Here is a 23,641-nt window from a genome sequence, read left to right as displayed (position 1 = left end):
TTAGGAACGTGGTTCAACCAATTAACTACTCAACTATACTAACAAATTTCAAACAGCCAACATCTAGAATGGATAGGTACTCTAAGAAGAGGAGAAGAATTTGTTTCTTCCAGACGGCAGAACTTTTAAAATCAGAGTTAGGATCATAATTTATATCATTGAAAAAAAAAACACATTTTCTATCATTAACACTTTCTTATTTATAAAAAAAATATTCTTTTATACAAAACAATTTCTTACAAAATCAGAAAATAATCTAGTTAATCCTTAATACTGCATTTCGCCATTATTAAAAGAAAAAACTAAAACTATTCTCTAAGTTATACACATAAAAATCTAACACACTATTTCTTAAAAATTATATATTCTAATCCAAGAAAATATCATTCACTGGCACTTTGTGTAATACTCTATTGGCAAGATCCTTGAAGATCAGTCCGAAACTCTTCTCGTATCCTGGTCTGACATCGTCAAACACTTCCTTGTTGTTCTCGTTAAGAACCTAATGAATTTAAGATATATTAAAATGTCACGGAAATTGAAAAATAAATTACCTTATTAATATTATCTCCCAAATCCTTTTGTCCATTAAACAAATTATCAAACTTAAACTCCACCCTTTCAGGCGCCATGGTCACTTTAAAATCGGTAACTTTGATATATGTTTTTCCCTTCTTTTCAATATAATCGAAGCTCATTATATGGTGGATTTTCATGTTGACTAAATATTAAAAAAAGTATATATTTTCAAGAAAACATATTAGTGCTAGATGGAACTTACATAGGGTTACATTGCATCTGCCCTCTCCAACAATTGGTAAGAGAAGAACTCTGCCTTTCATGTTATAATCAGCTTCCAATCTTAACTCAGGATTTAAGGAGTCGGTTACCAATTGTTTCTTGTCCCAATCAAAACTGAAAAGAAAAACTTTTTTATATCGGTGAATGATTCTCCATAGATCATATAAGATGCTTTAATATACCATAATATATGGGAGGCTGCTACTTAGAGCAGATACGGTGTTTAGATAATAATGGTTTAGTTAAAATAAGAAATATCAAAATAACATCATAAACTGAAAATTTGTCTTGTCGAAAATCTCCGACTTTACAGGTACAAAGGTTTTAAGGGCATAGTCACGAACTTAATAAATATACCTGGAGTGCTAATGCATATGGCCACGATACCCAGAAATGGCCACTGCCTGGTCGCCGCCATTTTTATAGCGGTTGTGTCCTTTTGATGTTGGTCACTCTGAACATTTTCAGTGTTGCCAACAAAAAAATATATTAAATAACGGTAATGAAGTTGACGACGCTGACGTTTGACGTGTGAGTATAGCGGATTGCCTAGTTTTTGGCGATTTGTAAACGACACTTGGGTAAATCGTCTGCAACAGGCGATGTATCTTTCTCCTTATTTAATACGTTTATAATGTATGACCATTCTTATTTAAACGTCACTCAACATTTCTCAAATCGAATTATAGTGAACTGTCTGTCTGTGTTGTTTAGGATAGAATAATATATAGAGTTGTTTATTTTTACTATATAAACCCTTCCAAAAATCTCATCCATTATTCTCTAAGAGACCAACATACAAAATTGACGAAAAACAAAGAAAAACACAAAGTCACGGTCTCACAACATGTAATTAACGTGTGTAAACTACACGTGTTTCGCTCTAGTTAGAGCATCATCAGGCCTTTAGAAGCCATCCACACACTTCACTTGCTAGTCCGTTTAATTACATGTTGTGAGACCGTGACTTTGTGTTTTTCTTTGTTTTTCGTCAATATAAACCCTTGCTAATTACAAACCCTTATAAAATCATCTATATTTTGATTTTTATAGATGGTTGTACCTATTAATGAGAAAACAATGTATATAAAAGGAAAGTAAAAGTCGTAATAGTTAAAATAGAAATAAAATAAAAATATTTTTAACTGAATTTGTTAATTAAATACAAGCACAAATTTAAATGAAGATCATCACTTTCATGGTATTAGGATTTATAAGATTCGAGTTTAAGTTTAGATTTATAACATTTAAGATTATCAGAATAATAAAACAAATATTTTAAAGTGCATGCATCTATTCCAAGTTGATTGAAACTTTGTCTCATTTTAGGTGAGGATTACTTTATTTCACAAATTTTAACGAAATTCTTAAAATAGTACGAGAAAAATCACAGATCTAACGCAACTTAAATTCTTAAGTAAATGTAACTTTTTATTTTGTATTTTTATCAACTTAACCTCTCAAAAACCTAAATTGTTTTGTTTCTCTATAATTGGCACAACTGGAATTTATCAGACTGACCAACATCGAAAGGACACAATCACACAAAATGGCGGCCACCTAGTAATGGTCATTTACTTTTCATTGAATTGGCAGTCCAGGTATATTTATTAAGTTCGTGGGCATAGTCCGCTAAAGATCAAATTGTTAGGTTTACAACATTTAATATTATGTCACAGATAAAGACGAATCCTAAGCAAAACTTTTGACATGTTGATGACGTTATTGACAGTAGAATTATTTTAGAAGCATAGTTTTCAATTTGTATCAGGCTGGTAAGTTCACTGGATTATTTACTAGGATGCTTAGCATAAATTTATATCTTGGGTCTGTCTTGACTCTAGTATCTAATAGTCTTGAATTATTGACTGATATTCTATCAGTTTTTGATATATATTAATGATATCAAAACGTCTTGGAGTGAAAATTGGTAATTTTTTTGTGGTTTACCAGAAAGTAAGAAGATCAAATATTGCAAAATGTGATGTCTTGGTGCTCTGCATTCAAGTTTTATAACCCTAGTATTTCAGATAGAAAAAATATTTTATAGGTTAGTAAGGTAATAACTCAATAAGGTTCTTGTTCAGAGTTTTGTCCTGAAAGTTGGCCTGAATGTTATGCATATTAATAGTAGAGTAGAGAAATTCTTGGATAAGGTTTGATCTTTTCGAAACTTGTTCAAAGTCTGGTATACACTTGACAAAATAAGGGAGAATAAAAACAGGTTTTAAGTGATCTTCCTTTAAAATTCTAAAGCTTTCTCGTTAATTCTGATGCATTAGAAGTTTGTTGAGAGAATAAATAAATAAATAAAATAAAATAAATAAATCTGGCCTTTATTTGAAAAACTATACAAGTTTATGGCGAAGTCTAGCAACACTGCTATTCTACTTAACCACAAAAATTGAGAAGAATAGAAACAATCTTATAAAAAACTTATTAGATAAAATACACACATTCAAAAAAAAAAAGACAGAAAAATACAGGTACCCTTACACTAGCTAACCTAATAACATTTTAAAACACATTTCACCATTGTAAAAAAGAAAAAATAATAATCATCACATCTTTAAAATTTTTTTATTTTCACTTTTTCCCTTTTTTTCCTTCCTTTTCCTTTTTTACTTTTATTTTTATTTTGATAGCAACAGAAACATAATCATCAAATCATATTATCCAAATAATGTCAAGAATCAGTTAAAGCTTTGAGAAATTACTGAAATGCAGAAATTACTGAAAAACACTAGTACTATCAAGATTCAACTATTGTGATTTTATTTACTTTCCATGTCTTACTTATCTTGAAAAAAATAAGATACAAGTCATGCAAAATGCCTGTTGCAGACTGATATTTGGCTTGAGTAGACGTGATCATATATCACATAAGGTTAACCAGCTTAAATGGCTCAGAATGGAAAATCGTTGGAGACTTCATTTGGGTAGTTTTTTACATAAGACCATGAATTTATCAATAAATAGTAATATTTAAGTTTAGCAATAAGTAGCTGATGATTTATTGTATCAAATGCCTTCGAATAGTCTAACAAAATAAGCAGAGTTGCAAATCCCTTATCATTAGTTACTTTTGCCAAAGCAGTTGAGGTGCTGAAACCTTGTCGGAACCCACATTGGCTAACTGGTATAATTTCGTTGTCATTGCAGAATTTTAAGATTTGCTGGTATAGAACCTTTTCAAATACTTTTGATAAGGCAGGTAAAATACTTATTATACGTAAGTCGGAAAAGTTTTTTGGATCGTTAGATTTAGGTAAAGGTATGCCCTTTGCATTTTTCCAAATAGGAGGAAAATATTTTTTTTCAAAACAGCAATTAATAATATGCACTATACAGATTTCAATGTGAGGGATACAATATTTAAGCATACGCACAGAAATGTAGTCAGAGCCGACAGAATTTTTTTTTAAAATTAAGTAGTATTTCATGGACTTTTTGTTTTGTACACATCGTAAAAGAAAATGTGCAAAACATAGGAGAAGAAGTGAAAAGAAGATGAAATTATGGTCCCTCTCTTTTACTATTGCCAAAGTGGAATATCTGCTTTGGAAATCGGAAAACGTTGTGTACGAATAACCAGATTATCACATCTTCTTTTAGAAGTAGGTGGCTCTAAACGCTAATTAAGGTGCGTTCTTACCAAAAAGATATAAGGTCTATTAAGCATCAGTTATACTCTTCTTTTTTTTATACTTTTATTATAAACATAGGCCTGTCTTTCGTTTTAAGTCATAAAAATCTCTTTATTTTAGTGCTTTTCGAGGAAAAAATCAGATTATAATAATATAATAATGAGTAAGGCAAAGAATCATATATTCGAAAATCCGAACTTCGTGTTTTTTTTTCAAAGAAACTTTAATGCTCTTGAGAATGGATGAAATTGCTATTAGTAAAAACTTAAATAAAATATATAGTGCGATATTAAAAACAATCAAGTTAATGATAGCCACTCAAAACCGAAACGTCGGATTCTAAATGCAATAAATTTACTTTATTTAAGGCAAAAAGTATCAAAGAAATAAAGCAGCAAAAAAAATATAAAAAATAAGACATTAACAACAGAAAAATAATTGGTACTTCCTAGAAATTATAGATAAGATGGCAATGCCGCATTACATTTTTAAATTTAATTTTCTGCTTTATTCAAATGATTCCAATAGTTCATCAGATTTTTAAATTAAATGACAGAAAACGCAACTTTACTTATTTATTTTAGTTCATATTTTGTTAGAAAAAAACGGAACAAATACATAAATTATGTCCCTAAGATGAATTAAAAAATGAGGAAACAAAATTATTTGTTTTGTCTATTTTTTCTCTTTAGTACTTACTTGGATTTGAATACTTTTGCGTTAGTCAATCCGTGCAACTGCACATTCTTGAAATTCTGCGCTACGTTTACAGGTCCCTTGCCTTCTCCGATATAAAGTTCGGGGATATCCAGAGGGTCAAAAGTAGACAAGCTTAGTTCAGGAGTGGCTAATAGAAAAAAAAGACGTATAAATTATAAATTCTAATAGTGAGACGGATGAAGTAATCCACTCATTACTCTGAAGTTATATGCTAATAACATACATTCCTAGAATATGCCAGCAATATATCATTAGTTTTATTATATTAACGATTTTTAAACATGAATTTCTATTTAACTGAGTTAGACTTAGATTTTTTTAAATTTAAAACAACTTGGGCAAAAACATATTAAATTGAATAATTATATTTAAAGAAGAATTATATATATTAAAATTTAAGTTAATATATATAGAATAGATTTTATGTGTAGATATTAATAGTTAATAGCAGAGAAACTAATTTGAACAATTTGGAGTTTAATAGGAATTTAGGCTAGGAAATATATCTCTTTGTGAGTTTATTAATCTCGAAACACTCAAAATTTCATGGCCCTTGGTTTCATAGGAGTAAGTGGTGAGTGTCACCCAAATATACGGACGATACACCTATTTCCATGTTAAAGTTATGTATCCTCTTCTTAGACACATATATTCTACATATAGTCAATTGCTGTATTGAACAACAATATTTTCCAAATTCTTGGAAAACAGCGATTGGCAAACCATTAGCGAAAATTATATTCGAATTGTAAGCATTTTGCCAGCACTTTCAAAGGTATTCGAAAAAATCTTATACGTTCAGATGTATGCGTTTGTGAACGATCATCATATTATTCCGGACAACCAATGTAACTTCCTCAAAAACTCTAGTACATCTACTGCCCTAGCATCGGTTACAAATCGGTTACTGCAGTGCATTTGGATGAGTATATATCAGAGAGATCAGTCACAAGATGTAATGGCAAGGTAGAGCGAGAATTCTAAGAGTTACATTAAAACGCCTGACATTATCCATGTAGCCAATTTGAGCCAGTACACTTACACCCCTTCCCTGCAAATTAAATATTGCTAAGAATTTCATCGTAGAACAGTATTTTCTTGTCTGTTCCATGAAATTAAATCTGTTTTTGTTAGGTTAAGGTTTAGTTGATTCATGAGAAGTCTTCTACTCCATGAATAAAATTTTGCAACATTTAAGCTATTCTGATTATGGCAATTTACGAGAAAAGTGGTGTCATGTGCGTAAAGGCTAAATTGAATTCTGGACTGACAATGTTAAATCATTTACATATGAGAAACAGCTAGGAGCCTAATATGGAGCTCTTGGTTACAGCATACCGGACCCTTCCTATAGACAATTTTCCGTTTGAATATGTGACGCCTGTCTACTAGATAGCTATTGATAAAATTGCAGCTTGACTGAAAAATTCCTTAAAAGGCTACCTAGAAATTAGGACGCTCTTAAAATGCAGCCGAAGGCCTTGAACAGGTTACACTAGGTCTGAAAATATTATCACTTATACATCAATCAGTATCAATTATACACTTTTTCAATTTGACAGACCTGTTGAACGATTAAAAATATATTCAAAAATACAACATATTTTTTTATTTGGAAGAAATTTTTAAATTAAAGGAATATCCAGGTTTTTGGTAAAAGAATATTTGTCATTAAATAAATATATTAAATATTTTCATATGAGTATACTAAATGCAAAACTCGGTATTTGACAAAAAACGCGAAAGTGATTTTATTTTACATTTTGACAGACCTACACTGATATCTAAAAGATATACTACAATATTAACTGCAAAAGTGCCTATTTACGTATAAAAAAGACGTTTAGTTATAGAGGATAAATGCAAAACTGTGTATTTGCAATCGCCGTTCAGATGCAAAACTGGGTATTTTCAATCAACCAATAAGAGCGCTAGAAACAATTGTAACGGCCGCATACCACGTGTTATAATTTCATTATTTTTATTTTTAGTTTGTTACTGTACTTGATAGTATACATCGTCTCGCAGTTTTAAGACGTTAAAATTTTAATTTGTTAATATTAGTTTCGAAAAAAGTGTCTACTACTGTAGGAATGAATACAGTACAACCATGTGAAAAAGGAAAAGGGAGAAAACGCGAAATAAATAAGGAGAACTGGAAAAGAAGAAAGATGCAAATTGAAAGGTAAATGCAATGTTTATAATAATATTGTTTAAACCTGCATAACAATAAGTATCCAGGAAAAATTAAATTTTACAAATTATTATAGTTTGTTTTTTTTTAATTTCAGACATATTTGCTTGCATAATTTGTCTCAATACCCGAAATGTGCTCACAATAAAAAACCAGTGTTTTTGTGTCGGAAACTAAGCATGAGAGACATTCAAAGCTTCCACATGGCGTTATATTCAAATGTTGACAAGGTAAAACAAGACATTTTTGTGCTACAATTTTGTGAGGGTTCAAAACCCAGAAAATCATTAAGAAATCATCATGGACTTTCCATAAAATATTTAGTTCCAACAATAACTAAGGAAAAATTTAGAGTTTGTAAAAAATCTTTTCTCGGAATAAGCCGTTTTAGTGGAGACAGGTTGGAAAGAAATGTAAGAAATTATTTGCTTTCTAATGAGTTGCCAAAAGAGCGACGTGGTGGTGATAGGGTTAAAAAGAAAAATGACCATCTTAAGGATTTAATTAAGCAATTCATTGAAAATTTGGAATGCAAAATAAGTCATTATCAAAGAAATCGAACTACTCGTGTGTTTTTGCCCTGTGAATTAAATTTTTGAAAATTATACAAAATATTTTGTGAAGAAAATCCTAATTTGGCCATAAAATTGTGTTTTTTTAGAAGATATGTGAATAAAAATTATAATCTATCTTTGGTATCCCCATGACTGATTTGTATTCCACTTGTATTCAGTTTGAAGAGAAGTTGAAAGTGAACACTAATGACAAAGCTCAGATAATTTGCGAATAACGTGTTCATAAGTTGAAAAGCAAATCATTTTATAGGTGTTTAAAATTAGACAGAGAAGATGTACAGGTTTTTTCTTTTGATTGCCAAAAAAATTTGTCTTTGCCTAAATTGCCAGACCAGAGTGCACACTTTTCTCAACAAATAAACTTTTACAATTTTACTGTGGTTTGTGGCAGCTCTTCAACAAAACTTTCTCAAAATATAATGGTATCCTTTGTCTATCTAGAAACTGAATATTGTAAAAATTCAAATGCTATGGCCTCAGCTATACATACTACGCTGAAAAATTTTGATTTTAGAGAAACTACAAACAAAATTTTACTTTTTGCCGATGGGGCAAAATGTAAAATAGCACCGTCATGGGGATGCTAGCATACTGGCTCTGTTATGAGGCACCAAAAACCATTGAAACTATCGAGTTTACATTTCCAATAGTTGGCCATTGATTCATTCCCCCAGATAGGATTTTTGGGTTAATAAGTCAAGATTGGACAATTCTTGATTGGAAAAACGCAGTGTACCAAGTAATAAAAAAGCCTGCCCAATGGCACTTTAAATTTAATGAAAGTAAACGCTTCGTATTTACACGAGAAGGTAATAGCACGCTATTAAGAGGAAAAGTGCTCTATAAATCTGATTTGGGTGTGTTTAAGTCAGTTGTAAAGAGAGGAAAAACCCTTTCTCGTTTAAAGCCTGAACAAATTCCTACTGGAGTGCATTACTTAAAAGGAGATAAGTCCTCTATTTTTAATTTACTAAAGAATCATTTTGGATTGGACTGGGCTAGCAATCCAGAATTGGAATTTTACAAGGATCTTCAGAACGCAGTTCATAATTACCAACAGAGAGGAGCTAAAGAAGACCAACAAAATGAAGAAAATGAAAATGATAATAATGTGGTCATTGAAGAATATGAAGGACTTAGGATCTAACCTGTTTAAGGACTTTTGGTACTTTTTTGCATTTTTCTAAAAAATAGGAATTTAGAGAAATAAATTTTGTTCTTAAAAATTTTTAGAATTTGTGTTGTTTTCTTTAATAAACTTTTTCACAAAACATAGTTTTTGGTATTATTATTCTTTATTTTCAATGCAAAACTTGGTATTTGTAAAAAATAAATGCAAAACTGTGTATTTTCAAACATTATTTCCTTTTTTCTTATTTATAAATAAGTAATGATTTAAAAAGTAAACACAAATCGAAAGAATTTAGATAGACTCATCTACCAAACATTTTGCCAACTACATAACACTAAAAATAATTTTTTTACAGATTTTTGCGCTTTCTGAAAAATTGCTTCTATTGCAAATGTCGAGTTTTGCATTTAGTGTACTCATATAGATGAAATTTAAATTGGAAGTAAACGAAGACTAAAAACATGTACGCCTTGTGTGTTATTAAAGTCAACCCACCACCAGACAATGGAACTGATCTATGCAAGGGTTAAGTTTTTAGGTTTAACCTAAGTAATATGATAAATAAACGTTAAATAATTGTAAATAGAAACTGTAAATAAATAATTGTAATCTAAATCACTTTCAAAACTCCTCAGTGTGGCCGACAATGCTCGGCAATTGGCGTGACGTCAAAAGTTAGTTCTAGACGTTCGACTTTAGGCACAATGCACGGAAACTACATTGCTGGACGTGTGAGTCGTGATTGGACAATGTATTATTTTGATATATTATAATGACTAGTCAGGAGTATATAAGTCCAGTCTTAAATTTTTATTGTCCTTTTCTTGATGTACGTGTCAAACTATGTAAGCTGTCAGATTTCTGGTTTACAACCTATGAAAGATGAAAATAGACCAATTTTCTACTGTCTATAATTTAAAAAAAGGTTCAAATAAAAAATGGCATGAGCTACAATAAATATCGAACGTAAAAATGTCTTCATAGTATAGAGTATTCTAACCGTAAAACTTTCCTAAATCCACTGGCGCAGTTCTGAAAACCTCCCTATACTCGCTCTAATCAATTATCTTGTCTTGTAGATTATTATGTCGTTTAAAGTTTATAAATCTATTTTTTTAATACACTTTTCTATCTCAAAACATTTTTTAAAATTGATTTTATTAATAATTTCATTTTTTTAGGAATTAATAAATTCGAAATATGGACGACTTATTTTGTAAATAATAATTTGCTTACTATTTATGCATTTTACCTTTACATTTTCTATATTTGAGTTATACAAATAAAATCACATGAAAATATTATAGTATAGGTACCTATTCTTTTCAGCACGTCGCGTCGTTATTTAATTAGTATTCAACATCTTTTTTTAACGTATTTTTAATCACTTATATCTTAAATCAAAATGTTCCTCGGGCATTAATCCTCCTTATTTTTCAAAATTCTTTCGACTCTCACCGAGCTATTTCAAACCACAACTCTCTATTTTTTTAATGTTTAGGAAGTTGAAAGTTTTGACAGATTGGAGGTTAATGCATTTCCATCGCAAAGTTTAAACAGTAAATATTTTAAATGTTTGTTTAAATAAAACATGTGAATTATTGTGAAAATACAAAGATTACCGAACACTCAGGATTTAGACCCGCAGAAAAATAATACATATTTAACTAACAAGTGACGTCACGCCCCGTATCACTTTGGCTAACTTAAAGTAATATAACTTATTTTTTTTTTTAATAATTGAAAATGATTTTCGGTTCTCATTCGAAGGAAGAATTCTAGTGATACGTGGTCGTTTTTAGGTGGTCGTAATATTTTAAAAATTGGAGCTTACGGTCCAGTACACAATTCTTACGAATATTCTTTTATTTAAAAGAAAACAGTTGAGAAACTCTCGCATCACTAGTTTCTGGCTACGCATAAATGTAATTTTTCTTGTATCCATTATACGATGATCTGTCAAAACTGTGATTCGTTAGACAATTTTCGCGCCAAACTCCATACAAAAATTTGACATTTTAAAAGGATGAAACCTTTGAAAGTTTTGATTAAAAATTGAACACAGTATATGTAAATATTGGACAAGGTAGAAGCTAATTCTGACATTGACAGTAAATAAGGCAAAAATATTCACAGATGACAAATAATTTCGTACAGGCATCCGTCGGATTACGGATGCCTAAAGCCTGAAACTCTGAACAATAAGAAGTCAGTATTTCCTCCAATAGAAACAATTTTAACTTTGCCAACATATAAAAGAGGCTGTTTATTATAATAATTTAATTATTGCGAATTAATAATCAATTGTACATTTTACCAATAATTAAAAATGATAAGTGATGAGAGTATTGTTTAATTTGGTATTTAACATTCTTAGCAACTTATTTTCAACTTGAGATGAAAAATGCGTGCAACCTTTTGATTGTATTATAGTATTTTTTTACGTTTAATTGTATTCCTGTTAAGTGTAGTACATCTTCTTGAATTGAATATGCCTATGCACTTATTTTCGTAAAAACTATGCAAAACCTAATACTTGATTTTTTATAATGGGTGCCTTGACACTACGCAAGAAATTCGACTTGGAATAGCTTAAATTCAATAATTAAATGTTAGTTACATGATAAAGAACCACAAACCGAAGGTTCCTCCCGTACATTGACCTGGTGCAAATTAATTTAACACAAAAATTTCTTAATCCTATAAGAGGCTGCGCTTATTTTTCGCTTGAACTTGACCTGATGTCTCGCTTGTGCAATTTTTCGCTCTTATAATAAAAAAGATTGAGGTTTTACTGCTTCGAGATATAATTGACATTTGTAAAACTATTTTTTTTTACTTACGTTTGTTCATGCTTCGTATAGCGAGCTCGAGATTCTTCCTTATGCACTCTGGAAATGCTGAATCGGTCCTTTTGCATCTACCCCAGGTGGTTGCTTCAATGAAAAAATAAATCTAATTATGAATGCGTAATTATGATAATTTATTAAATGACACTGAATTTAATATCGGGTTCCTGATGAAAATTATTAACATTGACACAGATACAAAAATGTTTCTTTTATCATAAAAAAAAACTGTTAAAGAAAATCGCCTTAAATGGGAAATATGTTATGGCGTAACTTTTGCCATTGTGCCTGTGACCTGTTTGTCTGTTTTTGGACGTGCAAGATCAAGATTTTCGCAATTTTTTAATAAAACTCAACATCTGATGCTGCAGAAATTTTTATTAGATTTATTTGATGCAAAAAATTCATGGTGGTTTGTGGAGTTTTCATTGAAATTATTTTTTTATTCATTTTAACAACCTCTTACTATGTTTTTATTAAATCGGTCATAAGAAAACCTATAATTTTGCTTTGGGGATAGACTCCTCAAAATACAAAAACTTAAGAAATGTTTAATTTCTTAATCCTCCCTAGGGTCTTCAAGATCCTAAATAATTTGTAGTTCCTGGTTAGAACGTCTAGAATCTAATTGCTTAGGACATAATAGATTGAACATATGGAACAAATGTTATTCATGTATTGAATGTTATGTAAAGCTCTTATGCTCTCACCATGTCGAAATAATTAATATTGGAAATTCACTATTTTGGGTTCTCGATTAAATGTCATGACTTTATACTTTGATGTGTGCCACAAATAAATCTGACCCATTGTATAAATGAGTTGATGGCATAAAAAGTAAAAGAAGTTTGCCTATTGTCAATATATAAAAACGAAATAGAAAACCTTGGTATACGAAACGTCTAGTGTCTGGAGTATCTGGAGGAAATATTCTTTTTCTTTACTAGACAAGGTAATACTCTATGAACAATGTCTTATTTTTAAATTATTTGAATAGATACCGCAGGATCTATAGAAGCTTGATTAACATGGTAAAGTAGTTCTATTTTCAAAACAGAATAAATAATTCCTCCAATAGAGTAAGAAAATATTGAAACATTATGAATGAGATGAGAGGCAAAAATAATATCTTTGTTCCTCCAAGCACCTTAGATTGCAGAACAAGAGTTACTATTATTGTAGAGTTAGGCACCTTTAAATGCCCTCAATTTAGCCTACTGTAATTTTAGCTAGTAAGCTTTCAGCAAATATCACAAAGAAGATAGGGGAGCTATCTAAATAATATGATAGCAGCCAAATGCTTATTTTTTGCTCCAACGAATGAAGATAAGCTTAAAAGCGGATTCAATAATGTAATTGACAAGAGTTCATCAGGTTTGTATGGGCTTTTACTAAAATAATCCTCTGTGTTATCTCCTCTTGACTTGCAGGCTTTACCTGAGACAATTAACTTTTCATTTGTATCTGAAGTTTTCTCGACTTGCTTAAAGAGAGCAGTGTTTCTTTCTTCTTTCTCAGCCTGTAGTAATCTACTCCTGAATATAGGCCTCTTCCAAATTTCTTCACGTCTCTCTATTCGTAGCAGTCTGAATCCAGTTTATTCCTGCGATCCCCTGAATGTCGTCTCGCCACCATCTTTGGGCTCTTCCTACACTTCTCCTAGTCTCTCTTGGTTACCAAACCAGTATTCTGTTACTCCATCTATCTGGATCTTGCCTTGCAATGTAACCAGCCCAACGGTCTCCGGATTTCGGACTCTTAAGCCTTTACCGAGCATAGCTTTCTCCATTGCCCTCTGTGTTACTTGGAGTTTTTTAGTCGATTTACTGGTTAATGCCTATCTGGATCTTGCCTCGATTTACTGGTTAATGCCATTAATCTAAACCATACGTAAGGACTGGCAATATGTATGCATCAAAAACTTTCCTTTTAAGATTTATTAAAATAAAATTCAGCTTAGGCTTACTCTTTTCATTTCAAGAGTTTGGTGCTCTTTCCCTAACTTAATTTTGTGACCTAAGTATACATACTCGGATACGTTTTCCAATATTCTGGGGTAATGTTTTGAGGGCTCATTACTTTGGTTTTAGTTAGATTAATTTCAAGTACAACTTGTAATGATGCATGATGTAGTTCTTGAAGCATGATGTTAAGTTCTTCGGCAGAGTTGCTGATAATGACTATGTCGTCTGCAAATCGTAAGTGGCTGAGGTATACGCCATCAATATTATTAATTCCTCTATTTTAACAGGCCAGCTTCTTAAATACTTCCAACTCTAAAGAGAACAATTTAGGGGAAATTTTGTCTCCCTGACGTGCTCCTCTTTCGATACGGACATTATCGGTCATTATTTCTTCATTGATTTTAACTTGTAATGATGCGTGCTCGTATATGTACTTAATAAGGTTTGAACATCGGGAGTCGATGCTTGCACTGTCCATAGGTTTTCAGAACTGCTCAAGCTTCAATTGAATTGAAAGCTTTCGGATAGTCAACCAGTGGCGAAGCGTACGAGTAGACAAGGTAGACACTGTCTACCCAAAATTATCCAGTTATTTCTCATTGATTTATTACGTAATTATTTCATGTAATTGTTGAATTCAAATTAAAAAAAAATAACACAGAATGTAGTCGCTCTCCTTACTATTATTATATAGTATCTAAACGGCTATAATATCTATCTATCTATAATATATAAGGCGCGCCCCGCCTGACGCACCAATTACAATAAAAATGCAGGGCTGACACCCAATTAATGTATACGAGCCCCAGAAAGACACATTGATATTTGTCTTCCGAAATTTGGAGCATCTAATCGAACCATATACGCATCAAGCAGGTGACAGAGGTCCAGCCGCATCAGTACTCAGCCTATTACGTATGCAAAATTTACTCGCGGGAAAGACATTTGAACTTTTGTCTATCGAAGTCGACCAGCTATTTTATTATGCTCTTGAGGGTTATTGTTTATGGACACGCTTGATCTGGTCGGCCGCAATACATCTTCAGTTTTGTTTTTTGATGAATCTGCATTTGGCATTTGGTGCGGGCGCGTGCTATTGTAATTTAATAATTAGTATTTTTATTTTTGGGTGTATAGAAAAGATTTTTTAGGGGTTATTTATAAACGACTGTTTAATATTGGCAATTGTATTTTAGTTGTGTTTTTTTGTAAGTTGTATTTATTTTTATCTATCTATCTTTTTATGCTAGTAGTAATTATTTTTTTCTTTTTTATATCACTACATATTTTTCTCTTTCAGTTAATATTTCATGCGCTTTCATTCTCTATTTCATTAAAGTGAATAATATTGAATACACATTTTTTTCTAATTAACAATTTTTATTGTTTGTCTACCCGAAAGAAAAGTTCACGCTTCGCCACTGTAGTCAACGGTGTAGAGGAACCATATACTTAAAGATTTTTCAATGAGGGCGCAGTGTTTGCAAGTGGTCAATTGTGCTCAAGCCTTTTCGAAATTCTTCTTTTTCGGCTGGTTTGTATATATGCATCTCTGATGATAGACTATTTATAATTATCTTGGTTAACAACTTATATAAATGGGATAGCAGGCTAATGGGTCGATCATTTTTTTTTGGTCCGTTTTCTTATACAATAGAATAACTTACACCTTCTTCCACTTATCTGGAATTCTCGCCAAAAATTCTCGAGGAAAGGAATAAACACTGCTCGCTCGAGCAGTGTTTATTTATCAGAAGGGTCAACACAACTATTTTGCTAATTTTTGATCCATATTTTAGCCAAGATTGTGGAACGGCTTGTTAAGGTGATGATAGTTTTATTCTTAAATAGGCTTGGCCTATTAAGTTTACAGTTTGACTTTCGTGAATTTATGAGCACATTATGCACTTTTATAACAGTCAGAACACTGGTGAGGTTCCGGTAACAGTGTCCTGTGAGTTGTAAAAAGCATTTGAGTGCGTGAATCACATAGTGCTGATGGCAAAATTAGAGCTGTGTGGTTTAAGGGGAATTGGCCTAAAAATTATCTTTCAAATCGCGTTCAGGCATTTATGTTTAATAGTGATACCTCTGAGTATGGGATCAACCCTTACTGTTGATCCCAGGGATCAACCCTAGGTTGTCTTTTTTTTCTCATTTATGTAAACGGTCTCTCACAATTACAGATATCTGGCAAATTTACATTGTTTGCATATGATACCACTATACCTTTGGAATGACTTAGATGTTGCTCAAATTGAGGATTGAGATTTGTTGAAAATAAAAGACTGGTGTGACTCAGTCACTAGACTTAAATCTCTTAAATTTGAAAACCATATTTCAAATGTATGCAAAAAGGTTTCGTCTGGCTATTATGCCCTTCTGGTTATTGCCACAAATCTAAATTTTTTCATTGCCAGATGTACATACTTGCGATCATTTTCGTATCGAGTCCAAACTTCGATATGGAATCTGCTTCAAGGTTCTTGCTCAACTTAATTCACTATTCGCCTTTTAATTCACTTATTATTTTTTTTAAGAAAAGGGCTATTAAGTATCAGTGTGTTTAGTTTAAAAAATATAAACATGAACTAAAGTAATTTTCCACTAATAAGCGAACTTAAGAGTTTAGTTTTATTGTAACTTAATGCAATGTCTCTATCACTTATATTATGAATTGGCTTTCTTTACAACTTCTACGTTTATATTGACAATAAAGCACTTTTTTTTATTTGAGTCTGAAAGTAAATGGTCAATCCAAGCAAAGGTCTTTGAAAGTCTGTATACATCACATCATCCTGATCAGTATCGTCAAATGTACCATTCAAATATTGTGTAAATTAAGAGGATTGTTGAGGGATGAAGTCCTCTTATTAGTCATTAGTTCATCTAATATTATAGCCCCCGTTTTTAATACTAGTTGAACGAGTTTCTAGAGGTTTCTATTTCATTAATTAAAGACGAGGTTTCAAAGATGTTTATTAAAGTTAGGACTTATGTTTGAGAATTGTGATGGTCATTTAAATATGGTTGTGTATTTCTTAGTAGAGCCATCTTTAACATAAAAAATCCATCGTAATGTCATATATTCTTCTACAAGTGGCAGCATTGGATTTTTCAATATGTCTTATTCAGTACTGATCAATGTGGACATCCATTGAAGATTTTTGTTCGCATAGTAAATGGAAAAAGTCGATGAAACTTAGTTTGGATGTAGGACCCGACACTTTTTGCTTTAAATAGTTCAGTTACTTCTGCAAAAATGCCGCGTTCAATGTAAAGATATTAACACGTTGACTGCCGTTATGCTGAAAAAAAATCAGTCCTTCAGGCCAACTTTTTTTTTTGGAAAGTGATGACAGTCCATGGGATGAACATTTTTCCAGTGATGAAGATAAACGGGTATTTGAAGAAAGAACTGTAGCCCAAAAAGCAGAAAAGTCAGAGGGAAATTACGTCGTTGTTAAATTTAAAGGAAAGTATTTTCCAGGTCAAGTTACGACCGTATACAGCATAGGAGCGACAGTAAATGTGATGGAACATGTTGGAAAGCAGTGGAAGTGGCCTCAAAAGAAAGACGAGATATTTTATAGAAATGAGGAAATTATTATGGGCATAAATGCCCCAATTCAACGTAGAAGAAGAGCGTTATTTGACATTCCAGAGTTAAGTGATTTTATTTTGTAATCACTGGTGTATCATATATTATTTACCACCAGTTTTATTACTTAGTTTTCTTTTGTTTAAAGTTACCTACACATTAATAAACATTTTGTTAATATTTTGGATAAGAGCATTTAGACATGTAAAATAAAAGTTATTTTGTAATTATTTATGTGTTTTTATCTATCAAATATCCTTATTTAAAATTTTAATATTACATATTTTTTGTAGATAAATAGAGTATGGGTGTTACTTTGTGCCAAAATTGTATTTCACGTTAAATATCAAACAAAATGATCCCTGTCACAAAGTAACCCCGACCCAAGGGGTGACTTTGTGACACTTTATTTTGTTTTTTTCTCAAATTCTACTTCACATGTTGAGTTATCGATTTGAATCAAGAAAGAACAAATATGAAACGATAAGTTGGTATATCTAAAATAATATTATTTGCAAGTTTACATGATTTATCATCAAAAAAACCTAACAAATTGTCACAAAGTAGCCCCACTTTACGGTAACAAAAAAAATGTGAAATTTATTAAAAAATAAGCTATTTCCTTAAATAAAATTAAAAATAAGTTATTTTACATATAAATTATTAATTTTTTACAATTGATTTATTTACATTCATGTTATATCAATCGTGGCCACCGACTGATTTATTATCATTGTTTCGTCCTTGTTCACATTGAATTTTTTCTTTATCTTCTTAAGTTTCTTTCAGTATCAACAAATTGTTGATTTTCTTCATTTTCAATGTCTAAGCAATTGTTTTGAATCACAAATCATACGATTGGTTTTATTAATTATCAAATTTGTATTTTTTCAGGTACAGTTCACAATATTGATTCGTTTATTTTATTAGCAATTTATAAGAAATATTTTATACACAAGTTTTTTTTACAAATTTAATGAAAACAATCTATTAATTTGATCATTAGGATACCTATTAATTTTAAATACTTTGAATAAAAAACACATTTGTTAAAATAAATCATACAACAAATAGCATACAGTTACGTATATCTGTTGTTGCTTAATTGTTTTTTTTTAAATCAATATTTTACAAGTTATTCAATTTTCTTTCATAAGGTTATTAATAAAATTGAATTTAGTTCACAAAATTTAAGTTTCAAATTAAAAGTTGAAATACTATTTCGATAATTCAAATAAATCATTAAAAATTACAAAAAATTTAATTGTCCTAAATTCTGCAACTTGATCTTTGTTTTTGCATTTATAGCATTGTAATTGTAAGTATATATTTATATTATTAAAAAAATCATATATATTATATAGATATAAAAAATGCGATTAATCCCAAGGCAATTTTATTTAATTGTGTAATTATTATGTTATTTAGTTATGGTGTATATGATTATTTTTTATAATTACGATAATGTTTCGCTTTTTTAATCTAAAAAAAAAATCGTAGCTATTTAGGACATAGCAAGGTATATTAGTATTTTTACTAAGTTTCAACAAAATTTGAATTATTATAATTGTTGCGATAATATAGACAAAAACAAGAAATTTGATTTTTTGCATTAATTCAGATATTTTTAAGAATTCGGATACAAAAAAATTAGACCTATAATCAATTAGCCCTATAGTAATTTTCATTTAATTAATTAAAAAAAAATCTTTTTAATAAAAAAGGCAAATTATTGGTAATTAATTAATTAGTTTATGCCTAAAAAATATTTTGTACGAAAGTTATTTTAGAAATATCGCTAAAATAATCAATTATTTTAGAAATAATTTTAAATAGTTTAATTAAAAAATACATTTTCTTTAAAAAAAAATGCGACAACTTAATTATGTTGTATTTTTTTTTTGGATCAATATTTTATAAGTTATTTCATTTTCTTTCGTAATCTTAATATTAAAATCGAATAAAGTACGTAAAATTAAATATTAAAATACAGTTTCTTATATATTTATTCCTGGCGTTATTTATTCGTTAATTTAAATAAATCACCAAAAAATTCATTGTAGCTAATTACGCCACTTTTTATTCTTTGTTTTTTAATTAAAAAATACGTTTGGTATAATACATAATGTAACGAAGAAGAATCAAAGAGTTGCCTTTTTCCATAACCTACTAACAGATTATGTCGATTTTCATGGAATGTACTTACTTTTAAAATAAAGAGCACTATATACAAAAGGTGCTCAGAAATAAATATCCAACTTTTCTCATTATTTTTTTTTCTAAAATCAATATTTCACTTTTAAGTTTTACACAAAAATTAAGTTTTAAATTAAATATTAAAATGATATTTCCTATATTTATTCTCATAAAATTGAGTTTTTTGTATTCGATAATTTAAATAAATCGTCAAAAAATATTAAAAATTTCAATGCAGCAAATTGTGCATTTTTAGCATATCACTAAAGGGTGGTTATGTATTTCCTAAGAAAGTATATGTAGAGATAGAAAAATGCGATCCATATGTATATTGTATAAACTATCGAAGTCGATTAATAACAAGACAATTTTATTTACCAAAAAGATGATTTAAAAAAAAATTAATTATTAATAATGTTACGCTTTTTTAATCTTAAAAAAAAATCATAGCTATTTAGGACTTAATAAAATAAATAATTATACAATCAACAGAATCTAAATAAATATAATTTTTGTGAAAATTAGAAACAAGTAACTTTGAAACAAGAAGATTTTTTGCATTTGACTTGGATATTGAAGTTATTGCAGAAAATTACTCGTATTTAGTTACAGTTTAAAATTTTTACATTATGCATTTTTAATTTTTACATGAACTTTCGTCGATCGAAATTGAACTAATAGAATTTGTGAAAAGGGATGGTTTTCCCCACCTCATTCCCTTCCCTAAAAAAAATCCGAGGAACCTTTTTTTTGTTCATTATTTGCCCCAATGCCTTTCAATCTTTAGCCACTTGATAATAATTATTTTTTTGACCTAAATTGATGCAATCTGGCTACAGGTCTTTATTAGGTTTTCTTTTATGCCTATTATTGTAATATATTTCTGTTATCATTATCTTAACCATAACTTGACTATTTATAAAAAAAAACATTAGAAAAAACTAAGCATTATTTTTTGTGCCAAAGTACAACTCTTATAAATTTTAGGTGATTAAAATACGTTTTTTTTAAATTAGTATTGTTATACTCTACTATTTTTTTTTTCAATCTGCTCAACTCTATTACCAATAACTAAAGACTACTCACGTAATTTTGCTGACTCTCCGAACCCGATTAAAGATACCAACAAACACGTAGCAACTAACCAGCCCATGTTTAACTAATTTTTTTTTCGATATTTCTCCTAAACTTGCACCTTGAAAATAAGACTCGCGTATAAAATAACAATGGGCGAAGCGCTCTTTTTAAAGATCATCAATTTTTCAAGATTCCCCCTCCTGCCATGCCCTCGACGATGTTGAAGTTTAAAGCCAAGGTAACTTAATTCTTCTTAATTTATTTAATGACGCTTTTTTTTGCTCTAATTAGTTATCGTACGCTTAAAAATTATTAAATTGTAAGGAAGTGTGTAGTTGTAAGAAGACAGTTTTGGAGGTTAAAAGGTTGTTACTTTAAAAACGTAGGCCTATTATATATCGATATTTAAAATTATAAACAACTATAAGTTTTCTTAAGAATGTCATTTAATTACAATTTAATTTTATAATAATCTAATGATGGCGCCTTAAGTGACCAAATTAACGATATAATGGACACTATATAATATATTAGAAAATATATATATTTTTTTAATTTTACATTTAAACTTTCCGAAGGTTTGTCAGTATAATAATAAATTAACTAGTGTTTGTTCACGTGTGTTTGTATAATCATCAATATTTAATTAGGTTTTTTGTCCGTTGAATGTAACAATCATAGGGTGTAAAATATTTTTGGTGTTACAAGGTTAAAACTAAATAGTTCAACATTGTTTTATGTATTTCCGTATATATTTTTAAGTTAGTTATTTGGTAAATTATTAGGAAAAGATTATGGTTCCCAAAAAACGTATAGTCTTGCTCACATTGCCTTAAAAAACTCTACAGTGCATCCGTAAAGTAGCGGATAAATTCAATAAAAATTAAATGGATCGTGTCTGAAAAAAACGCCCATTCCCGTCGATTTTAAGATTGGGTTTAGGGTTTTTTTACGTGAATATTAAATATACAAGGAGACTCAAAAAAGGATATGACGTCATCTATATGTTTTTTAAATGGAAACCACCATTTTTTAATGCAGAATCAGAAAGAACCCATTTTTTCACAAAAAATATGGTACAAATAAATAGTGGTTACATAAGCAATTTTGAACGAAAAATGATGATAAAATGTAAAATTAAAGAAATATCTATCTAAATTAAATGTTTGAATTGAGCACCGTTAACAACCTGACAATAACCAAGGCGATTTAAAAATTCTTTTTGAACATCTGGAGTAATATTTCTAATTTCCTGGCGTATTTGTTCTTTCAAATATTCTAAACTCGGTGGTTTAGTGACATACACTTTACCTTTTAAGTATTCCCATAAAGAGTAATCGAGGGGAGTTAAATCTGGCGATCGGGGTGGCCATTCAATGACCCCTCGTCTACCTATCCAACGATTTGGAAAAACTTCATCTAGATAATTGCGAACGGGTTTGTCCGTTGAATTTAACAATCCTAGGGCGTAAAATATTTTTGATATTAAAACTAAATAGTTCAACATTAAGTCATTTGGTAACTTATTAGAAAAATATTATGGTTCTAAAAAAATGTATATCCTTGTTCACACCACTTTTAAATACATACATTTCAGTTTTCGTTGTTTCTTCTTAAGACCCTAATTACCAAAATAATAGTAATTTAGAAAAATGAAACTCGTGTCCGCTCAATTTTATAACATATTTAAATATAAAGCGTATTTGTTCCTAGTGTCGATTATAATAGATATATCATATATGACTATTTATATTTAAATTCTGAGGTTTCAAGATCAAGGAATTAGAAAAGAAGCATTAGACGAAATAATCTGTTTTCAAATAACTAACAATAAACACAATGATAAATTGTGTTTTTATTTGTTGGACGTTATTTTGAACATATATCTTATTATATTCATGCTATTAAGTTATTCTTGTTGATACTAAAAGAATAGTTTAAAATCTTTAAGGCGTATTTATTTATTTATTCGTCTATTAGTGTCAACAAGCAAATAACTGTTACATAAGTCAAGAAATATACAATTCAAACGCATATATCTAAAAAATACAACAAACCGTAAGGCTAAAAATTTTTTATGTCTTTAACTGAGTTTCCTAAACTAATAAGGCATCTTTAACTAATTAAGTACTCCTTTATCTTGGACTTAAATGAAAAAAATGACAAATTCATTAATATAGAAACGTTAAAAAACTATATTGAAAGATCTGCTTTTACGGGGTTGGTAAAACTTTTGATACCGCAGTACCAAGGAGTGAGGGAATGGGTCCATTATACCATATAAACCATCCAACCATATAAGCAGTGAGTGATGCCAGTGAAACAAGCAGGATGCCATCACAGATACAGATTAATACAGAAATTGAGGTGGACTAATTTCGTATTAGGAATATAAGTCTTGATAACTTAAGCAAGGGTTTTCCAACATGAGACCGCCAAGTCAATCTCGAATCTACTGATACTAAAGAAGTTACAACCTCATTCAGAGACTGTTGACCATGACAATCTCTAACAAAAAACTATCCACTTCCTCAGGTCACTGCTATAATATCCAAGCTATAAGCTGCTCCGCAATCAAGAAGGTTATGTCATTAGCATAATGATAAGATACAGACGCAAGAATACACCTGGGGAGATCATTGACATACGCCAGAAATAAATTAAATACAAGAACAGAGCCCTGCGGCATACCATGTATTATCAGCAAAGTTACTCCTATCAAAATGAAAACACTGAATCCTACTTGTTAAGTAGGACTAGAGCAAGTTAATGGTTGAATTGTCGAATCTATAATAGACGAGATTTCGAGGAAGTCTATTATGCTCAACACAATTAAAAGCTTTTGACAAATTGAAGAATGTGAGTGGAAACTGTACTGAAAACTC

At 30.1% G+C, this 23,641-nt stretch overlaps 1 protein-coding gene across 1 annotated transcript; it reads right to left on the bottom strand.

The window, feature by feature from the left end:
* Positions 1-175: 175 nt before the first annotated feature.
* On the bottom strand, positions 176-20,922 carry LOC126750425 (protein takeout-like). The gene is made up of 6 exons (XM_050460051.1): positions 20,766-20,922; positions 11,913-12,005; positions 5,148-5,295; positions 782-915; positions 555-721; positions 176-502 (listed from the first exon to the last, which is right to left on the bottom strand). The coding sequence occupies exons 1-6, from the start codon at positions 20,830-20,832 to the stop codon at positions 368-370; spliced, it is 744 nt and encodes a 247-aa protein (XP_050316008.1). The 5' UTR covers positions 20,833-20,922; the 3' UTR covers positions 176-367.
* Between the last annotated feature and the right edge of the window lie 2,719 nt (positions 20,923-23,641).

The sequence above is a fragment of the Anthonomus grandis genome, chromosome 2 (assembly GCF_022605725.1).
Source record: "Anthonomus grandis grandis chromosome 2, icAntGran1.3, whole genome shotgun sequence".
Taxonomy (NCBI): Eukaryota; Metazoa; Arthropoda; class Insecta; order Coleoptera; family Curculionidae; genus Anthonomus; species Anthonomus grandis.
The sequence above is the reverse complement of the archived record's forward strand: the minus strand, read 5'-3'. Positions and strand labels throughout refer to the sequence as shown.